Source organism: Sinohyriopsis cumingii, chromosome 5 (genome assembly GCF_028554795.1).
Source record: "Sinohyriopsis cumingii isolate HCF-2022 chromosome 5, ASM2855479v2, whole genome shotgun sequence".
NCBI classification, from domain to species: domain Eukaryota; kingdom Metazoa; phylum Mollusca; class Bivalvia; order Unionida; family Unionidae; genus Sinohyriopsis; species Sinohyriopsis cumingii.
Genome location: NC_142965.1, coordinates 36475335 through 36495828, shown reverse-complemented (window position 1 = coordinate 36495828; position 20494 = coordinate 36475335). Strand labels below are relative to the sequence as shown.

At 37.4% G+C, this 20494-nt stretch overlaps 1 protein-coding gene across 4 annotated transcripts in view; it reads left to right on the top strand.

Moving 5' to 3' along the window:
• The window catches only part of LOC149798942 (cholesterol side-chain cleavage enzyme, mitochondrial-like), a 136232-nt gene that overhangs the window by 94050 nt on the left and 21688 nt on the right, over window positions 1-20494 (top strand). For all 4 annotated transcript variants that reach the window (XM_089957858.1, XM_089957860.1, XM_089957862.1 and 1 more), the window contains exon 4: window positions 15971-16158. In XM_089957858.1, the coding sequence (XP_089813984.1) occupies window positions 15971-16158 (188 nt within the window). The remainder of the gene's footprint in view (window positions 1-15970; window positions 16159-20494) is intronic.

The following is a 20494-nucleotide window of genomic DNA, read 5'->3' as shown; positions in this document are numbered from 1 at the left end:
GAATTTGAAGAATTTGAAAAACATGTGAAAGAAGCTAGAAAAGCGCCATTGCCTGGAGATATATTATCGCCAGAACAATCACCATTCAGACCACCTCATTTCGCGGAAGAAGAAGCAGCCGGAAGTGGCCTTGCCACTTGCGATCGACGTCGTAAAAAAACAAACCTCTCCAGTGATTCAAGATAAACTTGGTCCAAATAACATCCTTATTGATGTTGATGGACTATAAATTCTGATTGGTGGAGGACGAGACGGCAACCATTCCCACGAAATCATCAATGAAGTAGCCACTATTTGTTAGCGTTTATTTACCGGTGGGGTAATGGACAGCGTTGCTTATCGGGCAGTGATCGTTGAAATTACCGACGATTTCTACAGTGAGTGATCAATTAGATCAGCGATAACAAATTAAAATTAAAACGAAATGCCCAACGTGGACCTGAAAACGTCAGGATGATAAATTCACGATTACGGGTTTATAAAGCGATCTATGGAGATTGGCTCAGCGATATTACTCACGGTTTATTTAGAAGGATAGCCCCAATAGATACCCCTATTGCAAGACAATTAGGTATGAAATACATCAAAGTTGTTCGTGATAAGGATATTGGTATTGTTGGTGATGTTGCTGGTAAAGCATTCTCAGCAATCAGGGACAGACTCGCACGATTAGTACGACGAAAACCACAAGCATTCCAATAAAGCTGCCCATCATCGAAGTGATGCCAGCAAGTGTCAGTAAAAGAATAAATCAAGCTGCGAATGAGCGGTTGAAATAATTAGCTGGTAGGCCATATCTAACAAAACAAGCCCCGGCCGAGATCGAAAAATATATAACCACAAACCTAATAGCGGGTAATGGTCTGACCCGTCGTCGTCGGTGATATTGATCAGAGTTAGAACATCGTTTTAGACAACAACGAATATGATAAAAATGTTCAAATGTGTATCTGATCCCGCATTTGACATCGACGTACTGGTACTCAAGGATGAGTCTGTGTGTGATTATTAAGATGTTTTATGAAGCAAGAGAACCAAGCCAGTGTGGATGAATCGAACTACAAGTCCAAGATACGTCCAGATATTTTCTACCCGCTGATACATTCACTGAAGTTCAGGGTAGACTTTTGACAAACCATACGCTGCGGGTGACAAATGTGGATTCGTCAATATTGGTATTATATCAGTTATTCTACAAACACCTAACGAAAACTGCAGAAAAACTTAGCACTCGAAACAACCTACTATGTAACCTGGCTGGCTCAACCTGGGGAGCTAGAGCTCAGACACTCAAGACGTCTGCACTAGCCCTCTATTATTCGACAGCCGAATATTGCGCTCCTGTCTGGGCTCGATCATCCCACACTAAGTTAATTGATGTCCAGCTCAGCAATATGTGCGTAATCTCTGGAACACTACTTACCATGGCTGCCGGTACTCAGCAACATTCATCCTACACTGGTGCGTCGCCATAAAGCATCCACAAAAGTGTTGGCTAAGGTCTATGCCAGTGAGAAACTTCCACTGTACATGGACATCACCTCACATGCAGCAGTCCGCTTGGCTTTGAGACGCTCAAATCTGGTTACGTCTGTTGCCGGAGGATATGACAACTATTTCGGCATGGAGTGTCGAGTGGTCTTCAACAGATGTTGTAAACGGCTCACTCGTATATTTTACCCATGTGTCTGCCCTCCTGGTTTCAACCTTCCATGTCATCTGTGGACCACATTGAACCGCTTTCGGACAGGACAGGGTCGTTGTGAAGTCAACTTTGTCCGATGGGGCCAGGCCACTAACTCTTCCTATTGCTGTGGAACTCTTCAAACCATGTCACACATTGTGAACAACTGTCCACTTATAATGTTCCCCGGTGGACTACAGGCTCTGCAACTTTCTGATAATGACGTTGTTAAATGGCTTAGCACGTACTGCACACGATAATAATAATAATAATAATGGCGTTATTTAAAAGTGCCTTGTATATAATTGATAATATAAAAATTGAAGTATGTCTCAATAACGTCGATGTTCCTAGAATGATAATCGGTCTTACAAGATATTCCGATGATTATTCAAGGTCTACTGGTGCATCAATGATGTGCCAAAGGATATTACTGACCATCGTAACAATACACAGTATCAAATGAGACGACCAAAAACACATACCAGTTCCGGTAGTCCATGGAGCTAATCCAGAATTTAATCTGGGATTTGCAGCACGACGATCTCAAATTGATGCTCAAATTAGATTCAGCTGTGTGATATGGCTGAGTTAGAAAGTCCACTGCAATCTGGCGAAATAATGTTCCAGCTGCTAGAAACGTAGTACTAACAAAACTTGCATTGTGGATGCCAACATTAACTGCATCAGTAACAGAAGAAGCGCGGTTGTTAGCGTTCATAGATAGTGGTGGTAAGACAACGTGGCTGACAATGACCACATACTCTGTTACAAACACAGCAAATTCATTTGCATGGCAGATAGCATCTCAACAGGGAATTTCAGCACCACAACATATATTCGTTGCGTTTCAAGGTAACACAAGATTAGAAAATCAAAAAAGAAACCTAATGGTGTTTGACAGATTAGCAGTGTCTACGATTTCATTAAGAATAAGCAGACATCAGTAATAATCCGAAGATATAATACTGAGTTTCGAACAAAACAACGTAGCACAGGCATATCATAATCTGATGAGGTTCATGTTTTTCAAACATGTAATTAGATCATTCATGATGTATAATGTCATATCATCATGCCAATGTAACTCTGACACTAGGTCAGATTAAAAGAGCTGCAATCGGCATCAAAGAAGAATTCTGTGACAAAAATATTAGAACAGCTGCCGACATGGCACTGACAAAAAGCAACAGGACACGGTCTAAAGACCTCAAAAACGGACAAGGTCTAAGATTACCAGGAATGGGGTACTGTCAAGGTCTGAGTCTGCCGGGGACGCTTTTTAAAGCTCCCCATGTCCAATTTTTATTTACTTGATGCCGCTCGGCCCTTAAACATAAAAAACTTCATATGAGTTTTCATGCGTGATCAGTTACCAGAAAAACCAAACCGTGTTGAAACTGGTATTATTAATCTCGATGGCCGTTCTGGTCCAGGTACTCATTGGGTTTCATATGCGCAAGATCTACGCCGTATTTTTTATTTTGATTCGTATGGACTGGCACCACAGAGAGAATTGTTACAGTATATCAGCGGATTATCGAGAAAGTCTGTCTGGTATTCAATATTACCAATATATACATTAACGGTTCCCCCAATATCGGTCCATAAAAATTGCTGTCCTTAACGCCGTGTAAAGTCGTGCATGAGTATACCAGTAGACAGCATCGGTTTAAACAAGTTAACAGTTTGCAGTGGTAGATATTTACGGAAGATCTGATGCATGTAAGTACCCAGGTGACGTTCATTTGTTCACATTTGTGACGCGAGATGAAATTGCGGATCTTATGATCTCACCGGGGTTGACCAAGATGAAGTTGTTTGGTTTTTCAGGATCACCAGGGACTGTTCAAGACGAGAATATTAAATGGTCTGATATTCTCCTGCGAATCTCCGTTGCAACCAATGATACCATCATGGTATTTACCGGCGACGAAAAAATAAAAGACTTGGATATATCAATCGATGTGATCCTCAGTGAGATCCGCCGTAACTATGTTTCTGTATCTGATGGTTCAATGACTGGTTTACTCATCAAGACTGGAAATATAATAGCTTGTTTGGGAGAACCGAAATTTGTCGATGACGCTGGAACGAAGAAGTACGTGGACAATAGCAACACTGAGGTAAGGACTACGTTAACGACAACGAGTGATAGATTAAACACACTGCCATCTGAATAATTATAATGGTCATATAACCTCGTTTACCAGTCATGTCAGAAACTATCAGATTCTTCTTGATGTCGCCTATGGTTTCTTTGGATACCCAATACTCGCAGCACTAAGCTCGCCGATATTCACACACAACTCAGTGACCTAGTCATCGTTAAAACCTCAATCGAAACGATTAATAAAACGCTAGCAGAACTATCAGGATCTGTTAAAGGATTTTATTACAAGATATGCAAGTTTAAAACAGGATCAAATAATACACAAAATAAAGTTAATAATATTCAACAAGAGTTCGACAGAGTATCAACAATAGCTAATGGAGACTGGACATATGAGATTTGATGAATAGATCACAGCTTTAAACAGTAAAATAATTGTTCTGGATACTAGAATAAATGAATTACGGAAAGATTTAATTAGCAAGAGTATTGTTATACTTGATGAATACGATGTTGCCTGTCTTTGGCTCCGATTTTAGTCTTGATATCGTGCTTAGAGATGGTAACAAAAAGGAGATAATCGAAGGGTAATTTAGAAAAACAGTATCATATATTGGTTATAAAAAGGTGGAAAATCTTGATACATTTTATGATAGAGTATATGTACCTGGCATTAGAGGAAAATTCAAGCTGGGGGTTATGAGACGATTATTGAGTCCCCACAAAACACCTTTATTCTCAAAGCTGATAGGCGGGGAATTATTGAAATAACATATTCAGCATCAAATAAATTTGCAAAAGATTTTAAGAAAATTAATACTGTTTTTGCCGAGTACATTTTATAATCAGATGATTGTGCAACGTCAGGTCGTGCACAACAGTTGTTTTAAACAAAGTTAATGGTTTATAATGGTAGATATTTACGGAAGATCTGCTGAGAGCAAGAGTCTCAGCGACATTGATCTGTTAGCGTATGCAACACGAGATGAAGTTGCTGATCTTTTGCGTCTCGCCAAGACGGATCTGGATGAGGTTGTTGTTTTTCAGGATCAACGTGGGCGGATAAAGACGATCAATATCAAATGGGTCGATATTATCCTGCCAGTCTCAGGTGCGACCGACGATAACATCGTGGTATTTACTGATGGTGGAAAAATCAAATACTCAAGCGTATCAATCGGACGGACCACAGAAGAGATCTTGAAACGTGTTGCTAAATCCGGCAATATAATGACTGGTGATCTCAACATGAGCGGAAATAGAATCGTTAACTTGCGAGAACCAGAATCGGACGATGATGCTGCAACGAAGAAAATACGTGGAAAACAACGACGTCGCGATAAGGACCTCGCTAATATCAATCGGTGATGGATTGACCATATTCAGATCTCAATATAGTAATCATGTGACCGCGTTTAAAATTTTTTGCAGAAACATAAACAGGGCCGTTAAAGAATCTTTTGGAGTTCTTGGCACATCACGCAAACGGCCCACATACGCGTTAACTGTCGCCGAAGTTGCAAGTAGATACAAGCAAGCTGAACCGCTATTGACTAAAACAGCCATTGAAATCACAGCAGCGTTTGAACTAATTTATCAACGTGATTTCCTACGATGTCCACAGTTTCTACAGGATGATGTTGGCAAAGAATTTCTAGGTGAGGTAATATCACACATTACCATAAAATTAGACGTGAACACACCGCGTTACATCGTGAACATTCACTCGTTGAGCGATTTAATCGAACACTTGCACGGCGACTATTTGGACCTCAATTACTGAGCAAAGACAGATCTCGTGAATAGGTTGCGAAACTACCTCACGTGCTGGTCGCGTTAAACAACGAAGTCGTTCGTGAAATTAACAGGAAACCCATTGATGCAATTGCAAAAAAAACAAACCATATATACCACGAAAATCACAAGAAATCAATTACAACAACCACTGCTGTGCAGTAACGTAACAGTCAGGTATTTATTTGAACCTGGTGAACTTGAAGACGGTGAAGCAAACGCAACAGATCCGGTCTGGAGTGTAAATGTTCATAAAATTTTCAGCGTGGTAAGATCTACTAGCCGTCCTGCAATCTACACACTAGATTCAACAGCTCCTCAACGTGGATTTGTCTGTGAACAGTTACAGGTAATTCCTAAAATGCACTATTACAACCATGTTGGATTCGGCGTCGCAGACGCTAGCAGACTCTGCCTCTGCCGCTAACAAATGATGCTAGAGCGGATGAGTGAAACTCCTGGACGTTCGTTACATTCAAGACATATCAGAGCGACGGTAAACTGTCCACGGTAAATTGTCGTACGTCATCAGGAAAATATTGCCACATCATTATTGTGTTATGTCTGACTCGGTAATTATTTTGTCATTGTTCAGCGTCATGATAACTTTAACATCAAGATTAAACTGGCGCATTTTTTGTTTTTGTTTTCTTTTTTTAGTGGGGTCTTCACGCGTATAACCAGATAATTTTGTCTTCACCGCGTTGGTTGTTGGTCCAGTTGATACATCAAGTCCGGCTGTAGTTCGGTTAGACGCAGGTGGCTTTGCCACTGCCTCCGTAACGGCAGACTTGCCAACCCTTACGATTTTGCCGTAAGTCTTAAGAAAATTGCCCTAAAATACGGACTTAAGGCATACAAGCAAAAACTACGGGAAAATGACCTTTGTCGAAAAATCCGGATAATTGGCTCATCCGTGTTTGATTTGGATCCGGGTTTCATATAAGAGTTAGTGAAATTAGTCAGGGAACCAAACTAACTTTACAGCAGCACACAAGACGCTTTATACCGTACCTATTTGTTCATGAGATGCGTCTGCATGATCAAGCTGTTGATAATAGAATTTGCTAAAATTGGCGTCCCTAAAGTGATGCATGTTTAAGAGGAAAGGAAAAAAAAGACTCTAGAAAAGTGTTAATAATTAACACAGAAGAATAAAAAGGAATATTCAGATTCTTGTGAATAAAAGATGGAAAGGACACAGTGGCATTTATTGGACATCACGTGCCAATTTGAGTACGTCTTTTGGCGGGAGATATGATTGCCGTCGTCATATGAAATGGAAAAAGAATTTCCAAGACTGAAGTTGAGAGATAGCAACAAGCCATTGAGTTGCATATGGTTTGGAACTAACGTTTGTGTATCTGTACTAGTGGCAAATAAAGTAATCGCGTACTTTACTTTCAGTTGAACATAATATTATTGTCGCTGGGTCGAACTTATAATTATGTTTTCCAACTTTACAATAGCAGTTATTGATATTTTGTTACATCTTACTGAAAACTGGTTAATCTTACGGGAAAAAATCAACTGCCTTACTGAGACGGACTCGTCAGGGTTGGCAGGTCTGCGTAACGTAGACAATTCTTCGCAGCTGATATATATATATATATATATATATATATATATATATATATATATATATATATATATATATATATATATATATATATATATATATATATATATATATATATATATTTTACTCGCAATACAGCTAGATAAACTAACTTTTACCATTCGATGCGATCATCGACGATCATCGACAATCCAAATATTAATCTCTGAGATTGTTAGCCACTGCAACGACTGAACTGTTATCGCATAACGTAGAGTCCATGGTGATTTACAAGCACTCGATGGTTGTTGCGCCAGAGCATGCTGTACAACATCTACTGGAACCTTGACGATATCATTAAGAACAAGTCGCTGCTGTGTATCCGTTCCAAGAATGTCAACATGTATATTCTCTCGACGGGTATCTGCAGGGCGACACCATAGTGCAACTGGCAGCGTTAGAAATTTTTCTTTGTAAAGCTCAAATAATTTACACTGAAGTGAATCACGAACAATTTTCCTGGATACAACTATCAAATCATTAGTTTTTATTTATTGTGACGACATTGTTATGTCGTCGCGATTCTTTAACAGGGTATCAAGTGTATCACAACTAATACAAGTTGGAACATCTTGGCTAACATGCTTGACAATAATGAAAAAAAACATTCTAAATATATGCTTCCTGTCATCCACAAGATTATTAATACTATTCGCTGCTCGTTTCTCGTTCATAGTGGAGTCAAAGAAAATACAATCGCCGTCTAACCTAAATGTTGAAAAAAAAAACCGAGAAGCACCATATTGCGCAAACTCATTTTTGGCCGTTTTGATAAATTCGTATAATTGCAGCTCAAATGGTGGACGTTTTTTTTGTCACATGATAATCTATCGAAATCAAACCTGGTGGTGTGTTGTGGTTAAATCTCGACTGACCCCTCAATTTCCCTCGCGGTTAATAATTCATTAATCTGATTTCCTATATAAAAAAATTGACATTTTCGACCTCGTTGAAGCTGGTTTTATCCCAGTTAAACTAAAATACTGTTCTCGCAACTGCTTTACAACAGTAGAATTGCTCATTGCTGTAGTATACGATATACATTCTTCAATATAATATGATTTTACTCTAATTAGAAAAAATAACACTATATTTATGCCAACCGCACAAATGCATGCAGATGGCTAAAAATCGGATCAGTAACTCCTTGCGGGAAAAAAGCTGTCGTGGAGATTATTGTAGTGTTCATATGATAAATATCAGACTTTGCAGTACTGGCCCGAAACCCTCTCTGATATGTGGGGTGGGGGTAAAAAGGAAAACACAATCATTTGTCGCTTTTGGTGGACGAAAATATCGCTCGTTGGAAAGATACTTTGAGGTAATGTACGCTGCTGATAATGTTAAAATAAAAGACACACGAGACTACATCGACAGGTACATCAAAAATGATAATATCGTATTAGAGAAAGTAGAATAATATAATGGAAAAAAGATGAATTTAAGACACATCCTGTAATCCTTAACTACGAGGCCAACAGAGCCATTATTATCAGAAATTGCCGACTGAAAAAGCATGTTGGAAAAATTGATAAGATGGGTTACATCGTTATTGATATTGGAATTACTGGTAATTAAAACAAAATATCTTTCACATAGACTTATTTATGAAACTTGTAATGGTCCTTTCAATGATTGTCACATAAATCCTGATAAACAAGATAATAGTTTAGAAAATTTGCAGGCTGTCACACAGAGAGAGAACACAATACGTAGAAGAACTGGCAAACAAAATACAACAAACACACGACCAGTCAGATCAAAAAATTTAGATACAGGAGAAATAAAAGAATTTTCGTCAACGACAGCTGCAGGAAAATATTTTCATAATTGTTCAAATCAGTACAATTTACAGCAGACACTACAAAATTCAACCATGCCAAAGAAACTTAACCAAAAAATAAAATTTACATACATGACTCAATAAATGTATTAGTGCAAAGATTCACACTAGTCAGTGGATATATAACATTTCAGTATAACGTATTTTGTTTACTACGGCGAATTGCGGGAACTTCACCAATTCAGCTCACAATTTAGATATCCATGCGTCACGTGTCAAGCCGGCTAAAAATGCCTGTGACAAATTGATAATAATAATAATAATAATAATAATAATGATAATAATGATAATAATGAGGACTTTGTATAGCGCCTAATCTTTAGAAGCTCTAAGCGCTTTACAACATTAGACAACACCTATAAGATAAAAAACATATAATGATATGATTACAAAAACAAACACCATGAAATTAGAAAACATTTAAGAAAACATGCTGAGAATATTTAAGGTAGGAAACATTATTAGGTCTTTAAGTTTGTTCTTGCAGTCGAAATAAGTGAGTTTTGAGAGCCCTCTTGAATGTGATCACTGTGTCTTTGTCTCTAAGTTCAGCGGGCAATTCAGTCCACGTTGCTGGGCCCTGGTATGCAAAAGAACGCTGTCCATATGACTTTGTTTTCATAGTGGGAATAATGAGTATACGATTGTCAGAAGAGGAGCGTAAGTATCTTGCTGGTGTGTACACATGGATGAGGACAGATAGGTATGTTGGACTAGAGTCCGACAGTAAAACGTAGCACAGAGAACAAATTTTGTGTTTGATTCTGGATCGAATGGATAGCCAGCGTAGGGTACAGAGCAGCGGGGAGGTGTGCTCTGATCGTGGTACTCTAAGTATCATCCAAGCAGCTGTGTTTTGAACGTTTTGAAGTTTCTGGAGCAGATATTGAGATGAACCAGACAGAATTGAGTTATGATAGTCTAGTCTTGAAAGTACTAATGAACACACAAGTGTTTTAGTGGCATCAACTGAAAGACATTTGCGAATTGAGCTGATGCGTCTCAGCTCAAGATATGCAGCCTTGCATATGTTCATGACATGTTGGTGCAATGTGAGGGTACTGTCCAGAGTAACACCTAGTTTCGTACTGATTGTGTGAATTTAATGTTGGTGTTGCTGATATTTATTGTTTGAGGTAAAGGACGTGAATGAGAAAGTCTTTGTGTTGTGATCAGAATGGCCTCAGTTTTATCATCATTCATCTGCAGCTTGTTACATGTCATCCATGATTTCACATTAGAAATGCACCTCTCTACACCTTGGACGGTAGCATCAACTTCAGTTGGGTGGCTAGATTTGTATATTTGGGTGTCATCAGCGTACAATTATTGAGACACTGGATGATGATCTATGACACTTGAGAGCGACTTTGTGTACAGAATGAAGAGAAGGACTTGAACCACAAGGCTGTATCATGAATGTCAAATACATGCTGGAGACGGTGAAGTAATATATCTTGGTCTATTGTGTCAAATGCTGCAGATAAATCAAGGAGGGTGAGGACTGTACTCTTTCCGCTATCCAACGCAGAGAGAACGTCATTAACTACTTTTAGAAGAGTAGTTTCAGTACCGTGGCAAGGGCGATATGCAGATTGTACATTGCTAAAAAGACTGTTTGAATTTAGATGAGATACAAGCTGGGATAGAACAACCTTTTCTAAGATTTTTTATATGAATGGGAGATTAGAAACTGGGCGGTAGTTCTTTAAATCGTTATGGTCTAGTGTTGGTTTCTTCAGCAGAGGCTTTACAATGGCAGTTTTGAAAAATGATGGGAATTCCCCGGATGAGAGAGAGGTATTAATAACATCAGTTAGTGAAGGCAATACTGGATCTAAGCACTCAAGTAGCATTGATGTTGGAATTGGATCAAGTTCACATGACTTTGGTGCACTCTTCATCAGGATTGTACGTACGAAATCCACAGAGACAGGTTCAAATGATGCTAATGGTTGCCGCTCAAATTCTATATCCCAACTGTATGGTGACGACGAGTCAATTGAAATTGTGGTGTCAAGCTTATCTCTAATGGTTTGTACTTTGTCATGGAAGAAATTTGCAAACATGTCCGGAAGGTCGACTGGAGAGAAGGTAGTTGGAAGTGGTGCAGATTTGTTCCTTGACATTAGCTTGTTAGTAATCTCGAAGAGCTCTTTGCAGCTGGAACTTTCCATGATCTTAGTAGTGTAGTGGGCTGATTTCGCTGCATGGACTATATATGTGACATTCTTCTTAGCGGCTTCATAAATTTGCTTATGAATAGTGAGTCTGGTGGAAAGCCAGAGCCACTCAACTTTACTTTGGTATCTTTTAGCAGTGCGAAGCTGGTCCCTAACACTGCTATGTCATGGAGAACACGTTTGAAGTGATACTCTGTACTTGGTAGCTGGGGCATGTTTGTCAAGCAATGAACACAGGCAGTTATCGAGTTGTTCTGCGGTAGGAGGTAAGCAAGTTGTTAGGTTATCTTGGATTTCGTGCATTAGTTTGGTTCTATTTATCATACGGAGGTTTCTCTTAGTAGCAGATAAAGGTGGATGGTTAGGGAGTGATACGTCAAGATGGCATATAATGCAGAGGTGATCTGATGCAAGGTCATGGGATACCAGGGAGGACCGTAGAATGTTATCATCAGGTCTTGAAGAATCCAGTCTAAAATGTGACCATGTTTATGGGTGGGTTGGTTAACTGACTGTTTGAGGTTGTAAACATTAATGGAATCTATAAGTTTTTATGCATTTGAGTTTCCGGGACAGTCAAAGTGAAAAATGAAATCTCCAAAAATGATCAGGTTGCCACCTATCGAATTTCCATAGATCAGTAGATTCGGAAACTGCTCCCAAAAGAGATATCTAATAATAACACGCGGTTTTCCCACGCTCAGGCAAAAATTAATACAGGCTTTAATATACATAACTAAAATTCTCAGATACTTATTAAATTCTCTGTTTAGTGTCATATAAACACATGTACACTATTAATTTTTTTTATCTGTCTGTCTGTTCATAATTGCGAATGTATCAGTTTTCTCTGCGATTCACTGTAACAACACTGCTGGTATAAATAGCACAAAGGTAAGTAACTTATGCAGTACTTTATGCAAATATTACTGTACCATAGTATCAAAATGTCGATAAGATAAACATAGAGAAACTTTCAGAGCGCGACTGACATAGTGTGCCGTTGAAAAACAATATCATGAGTGGGATGAGTGGGTGCTGAGATGCATTGAAAAAAGATGAAATATCATTGAATGGGTAATTGTAAACTTGTAAAACTTAACCCAGGTGTACGCGCCTGGGCCCCCTTCCAATAGGGGTGCACGTTTCATAGCACCCGGGTTTCACTTAGGGTGTGTGTGTGTGTGTGTGTGTGTGTGTGTGTGTGCTTGATTGCAAATCAATAAATTCAACTTCAGCCTGGAAAGAACTCTATAGTTAAATCTACACATTACATATGGCCCCTTTTATCACAACATTTGGCATAGTTAAATCTACACATTCCACACATTGCACATGGACCCTTTTATCACAACATTTGGCATAGTTAAATCTACACATTACACATGGCCCCTTTATCACCACATTTGGCATAGTTAAATCTACACATTCCCCACACTGCACATGGCACCTTTTATCACAACATTTGACGTAGTTAAATCTACACATTTCACACATTGCACATATACCCTATTATCACAACATTTGGCATAGTTAAATCTACACATTCCACACATTGCACATGGCCCCTTTTATCACAACATTTTACATAGTTAAATCCACACATTCCACACATTGCACATGTCCCCTTTTATCACAACATTTGACATAATTAAATCTACACATTACACACATTACACATCGCATCTTTTGTCACAACATTTGCAATAGTTTACATTGCTTTAATATTTTAATAGAGATCATTCTGAGTCAGACAAAAATTATTAATTTAATTGTTATCCACAGTTAAAACCAGAAATTTGTATTTATAGTTAAGTTAAATGGTACATACAAATGTGGAACCACGCTATAAAGTCGTTGTTCTCGGTTGGACTCGTGGTACTAATTTAACTCCAATAGTAAAAAATATGGAAACATTATGCTAATGACGATTCAATAATTTTTAATGCCCATGTCAAGACCTATATATTTCAGTAAAGACATATCCTTAATGCATGTTTTTATTTAACAAAAGCCATATGCTCCGCGATCATTTTTATCTACATTTGTTTCAAACGTATTTTTGATTTTGCCACAAAGAGCCATGTGTTAATTTCAATACTGAGTTTTCCAAACTCAAGTCTGTGTAGCGACTAAACTTTCATCAATAAAACGTTGTCTTTGTTGTTTATTTGTTCAGTTACAACTTGGATAAGCTCTTGGATAAAAAAATAATTTACTAAAGTTTTATTTTCATTATCTACCAATCCGGGCCATCCCAACCCCTATACACTTTCATTTATGTTCTCCCATTAAAAAACTGGTTCACATTCTTTCTTACCATGAGAATGGTGAGTCCTTCGAGTCTTGTAGCTTCATTAATGTAAACAATTATAAAACACCATTCTGTCTCATTATTTTTGTCTGTTTGTCTGTCTGTCTTTCTCTGCCTGTCTGTATGTCTCTGGAGATATTTGATTAACAAAAAGAATAATAGCAATTATATTCCTGATTTTTCTTATCTTTTTAAAAATAAATTTATGTAATAACGAAATACGTATTTTCACAACATAAAGTACACGCATATTACATGTTTTCATATACCATAAATAGAGCTTTGACCAGTATATTATTATGGATACCGATTCAGTAGATACAAGCGACATATGCTTACTGGTTAAATTTAGGAACCCAGCCATAAGTACTGAAATATCCGGCTTATGAAAATACTATGATGAATATGCAATCCCTCGCTTCCGCCACCGCCAGCATCATGAAATGGCTAGTGCAGCACTTGTAGCCTTTTATAAGAAGTTTTCAAACACTTTCTTATTAATGGATTTCTCTAAATCTCAAGAAACTTTTTCTTTTCTTAAGGAAAACTAGTTTTTCTACCTGTGTCGCTTACTTTGACAATGCCCAGAAATGAAGACTGCACCGGTTATGAAGAGCAACAAAAAGACAGTAGACCTACAAGAAAACAAAGTCAGCTGGCCTAAAATAAAACAGTCAGTAGGAAAGGTCTGGCCTACAAGAAAACAAAGTCAGTAGGAAAACAAAATCAGTAGGAAAAGTCTGGCCTACAAGAAAACAAAGTCAGTAGGAAAAGTCATGTCTACAAGAAAACAAAGTCAGCTGGCCTAAAATAAAACAATCAGTAGGAAAGGTCATGCCTAAAAGAAAACAAAGTCAGTAGGAAAACAAAGTCAGTAGGAAAAGTCTGACCTACAAGAAAAGAAAGTCAGTAGGAAAAGTCATGTCTACAAGAAAACAAAGTCAGCTGGCCTAAAATAAAACAGTCAATAGGAAAGGTCTGGCCTACAAGAAAAGAAAGTCAGTAGGAAAAGTCATGTCTACAAGAAAACAAAGTCAGCTGGTCTAAAATAAAACAGTCAGTAGGAAAGATCTGGCCTACAAGAAAACAAAGTCAGTAGGTAAACAAAGTCAGTAGGAAAAGTCTGGCCTACAAGAAAACAAAGTCAGTAGGAAAAGTCATGTCTACAAGAAAACTAAGTCAGTAGGCTTACAAAAAAAAACCAAAGTCACCTGGCCTACAAGAAAACCAAGTCAGTAGGCCAACGAGAAAACAAAGACAGCTGGCCTACAAGAAACGAAGTCAACCGACCTACAAGAAAACAAAGTCAGTAGGAAAAGTCAGGCCTACAAGAAAACTGCACGACTGCACAGGTTATGAAGAGAAGCAAAGTTAGTAGCCTACAAGAAAACAAAGTCAGGAGGTCTGCAATAAAACAAAGTCAGTAGGAAACGTCAGGCCTACAAGAAAACAAAGTCAGTGAAAAGTCAGGTCTACAAGAAAACAAAGTCAGTAGGAAAAGTCAGCTCTACAAAGAAAACAAAATCAGTAGGAAAAGTCAGGCATACAAGAAAATAAAGTCAGTAAGAATAATCGAGCCTACAAGAAAACTGCACGACTGCACCGGTTATGAAGAGCATCAAAGCCAGATGGCCTACAAGAAAACAAAGTCAGCTGGACTTCAAGAAAACAAAGTCAGATAGCCTACAAAAAAAATAAAGTCAGCTGGACTTCAAGGAAGCAAAGTCAGTAAGCCTGCAAGAAAACAATGCTAGCTGGACTTCAAGAAAACAAAGTCAGTAGGCCTAAAAGAAAACAAAGTCAGATGGGCTTTAAGAAAACAAAGTCAGTAGGCCTACAAGAAAACTGCACGTCTGCACCGGTTATGAAGAACAACAACGCCAGTAGGCCTGCAGGAAACAAAGTCAGTAGGTCTACAAGAAACAGAGTCAGTAGACCTAACAGAAAACAAAATCAGAAGGCCAACAAAAAACAAAGCAAACGTGATACATTTATCACAGACTAATTTAAAGTGTGCGTAGCATTATGTGCATGCGTGTGTGCGCTCACGCGAGCAAATTACATATTGAAAATGACATTCTCACCAAACAATGAGAACTTACTAAGTTTAAAAAAACTGTACTTGTCCATCAAATTCAAAGTCAAATTTTTTCCCTTACAAATTAATGACTTTCGTTTGGCATTTTATTTTACACACATTGTGTAATACCATCTGTCACGTGACATATATACAACCCCTTTTGTAGGTCACATGATCTACTTAAGACTTTGTTGGAGATCTAACATCCCGCCAGAGTATTGTTTAAAAGAAACACTGAATTTTATATCTAGCAAATTAAACAATCACATTCCTAAAATTTTGTTTATGAGGTAATACTGCCCTTATCAATTTTATCATACACTTATTTGAATCTTTGCTAGACAAGGAGAGTACTGGCAGTGCATGCGTCGGAAGATGAACAGAACAATGCTGAATTCAATCACGGTGAACACGTCCATACCAGATGTATACAAGGTCTCCAAAGATTTTATTCAATATCTGCTGTCAAAACAGGCCAAAGATGGCTACGTTCATCTCAATAACGAGATGCGCAAATGGTCATTAGAAAGTAAGTATACCGTATCATCGAAATTACAAAATAATAAGGACGGGTGCACGAGTACAATGGAGAGGAGTTTGAGGGTCGTTTATAACCGAACACAGACAGATATGTACACAGATAGGTGCGATAGACGTGACTAAATGATCCCACATAGCTTTTATTCAATTAAAATAATTACGTTTGAAAACTTAAACAAAACATACACATGACTACGATCGACGTTACACGTTGGTGTAATTTCAAAAGTTAATATCAGTCCTACACGATTAATCCAGGTGTTTTTTGCTTTTTCTTTGTCTTCTATCCAATTTTGACCAGTAGATGAGATCAGTGCCAGTCTGTCTCAAATGATCTTTGCTATAGTTTGTACTCAAATGATCTTTACTTCAGTTTGTTGTTGTTGTTGTTGTTGTTGTAGGGTTTAATGCCATTTTTCAGCACAAGATAGGCTATACATGGCGGCCAGTATAAACAGTCGATGAAGAACCCAGGAAAACCCAGGAAAGAACCACCGACCCACGAGAAGCTACTGGCATGCTTTCTCACATACCCACATTGGCCGAACCAAAGACTCAACCCACCCAGATAGAGGAGAGATGGCAATGATTTATAACGGTGAGCGCTGTAGAACACTCGGCCACTCGGGGTCCCTACTATAGTTTGTACTCAAATGATCTTTACTACAGTTTGTACGCAAATGCTAAGATAGATATTTTATTTGCCCTTGCATTCGTATGCCCAAATATTGCCCATCCTTCCTAACGAGCAAATCTCTTTTGGTTTCCCCTGTACATTGTTTTTTAAAAGTTTGGTAATACAGTAGAGCGTGCGTACCTCATGAAGATGTTATTTAATTTTGCAATTTCTACCTATTTTCAAGATATTTTTTACTTTTTCTGAATTAATTAGAAAATTATAGAGCTTACAACGATAACATTCACACTGAAAACAACCTGGTTTATAATATTTGGTTCTTTGGATATCATGAAACAGCCCCTGTTCTTATTTCTTTGGTAGGCTGAGATCAAAGAGCACGTTCCTAACACTTCATGAAATATTTGTTCCAAATCATGAAAATATTCTCTATCATACTTTGATGCTCATATTGAACTTTGATCCTGACAATGAACTTTGATGCAGACACTGAACTTTGATGCTGATACTGAAGTTTGATGCTGATTCTTAACGTTGATGCTGATATTGAACTTTGATGCTGATATTGAACTTTGATGCTGATACCGAACTTTGATGATGATACTGAACTTTGATGATGATACTGAACGTTGATGCTGACACTGAACTTTGATGTAAATACGGAACTTTGATGCAGATACGGAATATTGATGCAGATACGGAAATTTGATGCTGACAGTGGACTTTTCTGCTGACACTGAACGTTGATGCTAATACTGAACATTGATGCTGATATTGAACATTGATGCTGACAATGAACTTTGATGCTGATTATTAACTTTGATGCTGATTATTAACTATGATGCAGATACTGAACGTTGATCCTGACAATGAACTTTGATGCTGATACTGAACTTTGATCCTGACAATGAACTTTGATGCTGATACTGAAATTTGATACTGACAATGAACTTTGATGCTGATTATTAACTTTGATGCTGATTATTAACTATGATGCAGATACTGAACGTTGATCCTGACAATGAACGTTGATGCTGATACTGAACTTTGATGCTGATAATAAATTTTGATGATGGTACTGAACTTTGATGACAATGAACTTTGATCCTTACAATGAACTTTGATGCTGATTCTTAACTTTGATGCTGATACTAAACTTTGATCCTGACAATGAACTTTGATCCTTACAATGAACGTTGATGCTGATACTGAACTTTGATGCTGACAATGAACTTTGATGCTGACAATGAACTTTGATCCTTACAATGAACTTTGATGATGATACTGAAATTTGATGCTGATTCTTAACTTCGATGCTGATACTAAACTTTGATCCTGACAATGAACTTTGATCCTTACAATGAACTTTGATGCTGATACTGAACTTTGATGCTGACAATGAACTTTGATGCTGATACTGAACTTTGATGCAGATAGGGAACTTTGTTGCTGACAATGACCTTTGATGCTGACAATGAACTTTGATCCTTACAATGAACTTTGATGCTGATACCGAACTTTTGATGCAGATACGGAATTTTTATGCTGACACTGAACTTTGATGCTGATACTGAACTTTGATGTTGATTCTTAACTTTGATGCTGATACTGAACTTTGATGCTGGTATTGAACTTTGATCCTTACAATGAACTTTGATGCTGATACTGAACTTTGATGCTCACAATGAACTTTGATACTGATACTGAACTTTGATGCAGATACGGAACTTTGATGCTGATACTGAACTTTGATGCTGACAATGAACTTTTCTGCTGACACTGAACTTTGATGCTAACAATGAACTCTGATGCTGATTTTGAACATTGATGCTGATATTGAACATTGATGCTGACAATGAACTTTGATGATGATACTGAAATTTGATGCTGACATTGAACGTTGATGCAGATACGGAACTTTGATGCTGACAATGAACTTTGATGCTGACACTGAACTTTGATGCTGATACTGAACTTTGATGATGATACTGAACTTTGATGCTGATACTGATCTTTGATGCTGATACTGAACGTTGATGCTGATAATGAATTTTGATGATATACTGAACTTTGATCTTAACAATGAACTTTGATGCTGATACTTAACTTTGATCCTGACAATGAACTTTGATCCTGACAATGAACTTTGATGCAGATACTGAACTTTGATGATGACACTGAACTTTGACGCTGATACTGAACTTTGATGCTGATGTTGAATTTTCATCCTGACAATGAACTTTGATCCTGACAATGAACTTTGATGCTGATACTGAACTTTGATGCTGATTCTTAACTTTGATGCTGATACTGAACTTTGATCCTGACAATGAACTTTGATCCCGACACTGAATTTTGATGCTGATACTGAACTTTGATGCTGATTCTTAACTTTGATGCTGATACTGAACGTTGATGCTGATACTGAACTTTGATGCTTTTAATGAATTTTGATGCTGATACTGAACTTTGATCCTTACAATGAACTTTGATCCTTACAATGAACTTTGATGCTGATACTGAACTTTGATGCTGATACTGAACTTTGATCCTGACAATGAACTTTGATCCTTACAATGAACTTTGATGCTGATACTGAACTTTGATGATGACACTTAACTTTGATGCTGATAATGAATTTTGATGATGATACTGAACTTTGATCCTGACAATGAACTTTGATGCTGACAATGAACTTTGATACTGATACTGAACTTTGATGCTGACAATGAACTTTGATGCTGATACTGAACTTTGATGCTGACAATGAACTTTGATGCTGATACTGAAATTTGATACTGATTCTTAACTTTGATGCTGACACTGAACTTTTATTGAAATGATCAATGAATGGAATTATGAAGCAGAAATGGATGAATCACAGTGGAAAAATAAATTAGCATCTATTTAAGACAGAAAAAATCAATTTATCCTGGAACAGTACCTGAAGCTGATGAGCACAAATAGGAATAGCTATTGCAAATGGAAAATACAAACCATGTCCAGTAGAAGCTCGATTGAAGCGTAGTTAGAAAGCATGGAAGATAAAGAGAAAAAATTATGTGCATCTGTCCGCGTTATTCGCTGGTTTGATAATGTTAGACATGTAAATTTCAATAAGAAATGGAATGCAACTTGAAAATTAAAGGTCTGGAAAATAGGATTAACAACTAAATAGCGTCAGGTCACTGAAGGAGAATTTTTGCTTTGTTCTTGATTCTTTGAGTCTCTAATCACTTTAGTTGAAATAGTTGTCATTACAGGAGCAGATCATGCAATTAATTTTACATGGAAATAGTTGTCATTACAGGAGCAGATCATACAATTAATTTTACATGGAAATAATTGCAATTACAGGAGCAGATCATACGTTTAATTTTACATGGAAATGGTTGCAATTATAGGAGCAGATCATACAATAAATTTTACGTGGAAATAGTTGCAATTACAGTAGCAGATCATACGTTTAATTTTACATGGAAATGGTTGCAATTATAGGAGCAGATCGTACAATTAATTTTACATGGAAATAGTTGCAATTGTAGGAGTAGATCATATAATTAATTTTGCATGGAAATAGTTGCAATTATAGGAGTAGATCATATAATTAATTTTACATGGAAATAGTTGTAATTATAGGAGTAGATCATATAATTAATTTTACATGAAAATAATTGCAATTATAGGA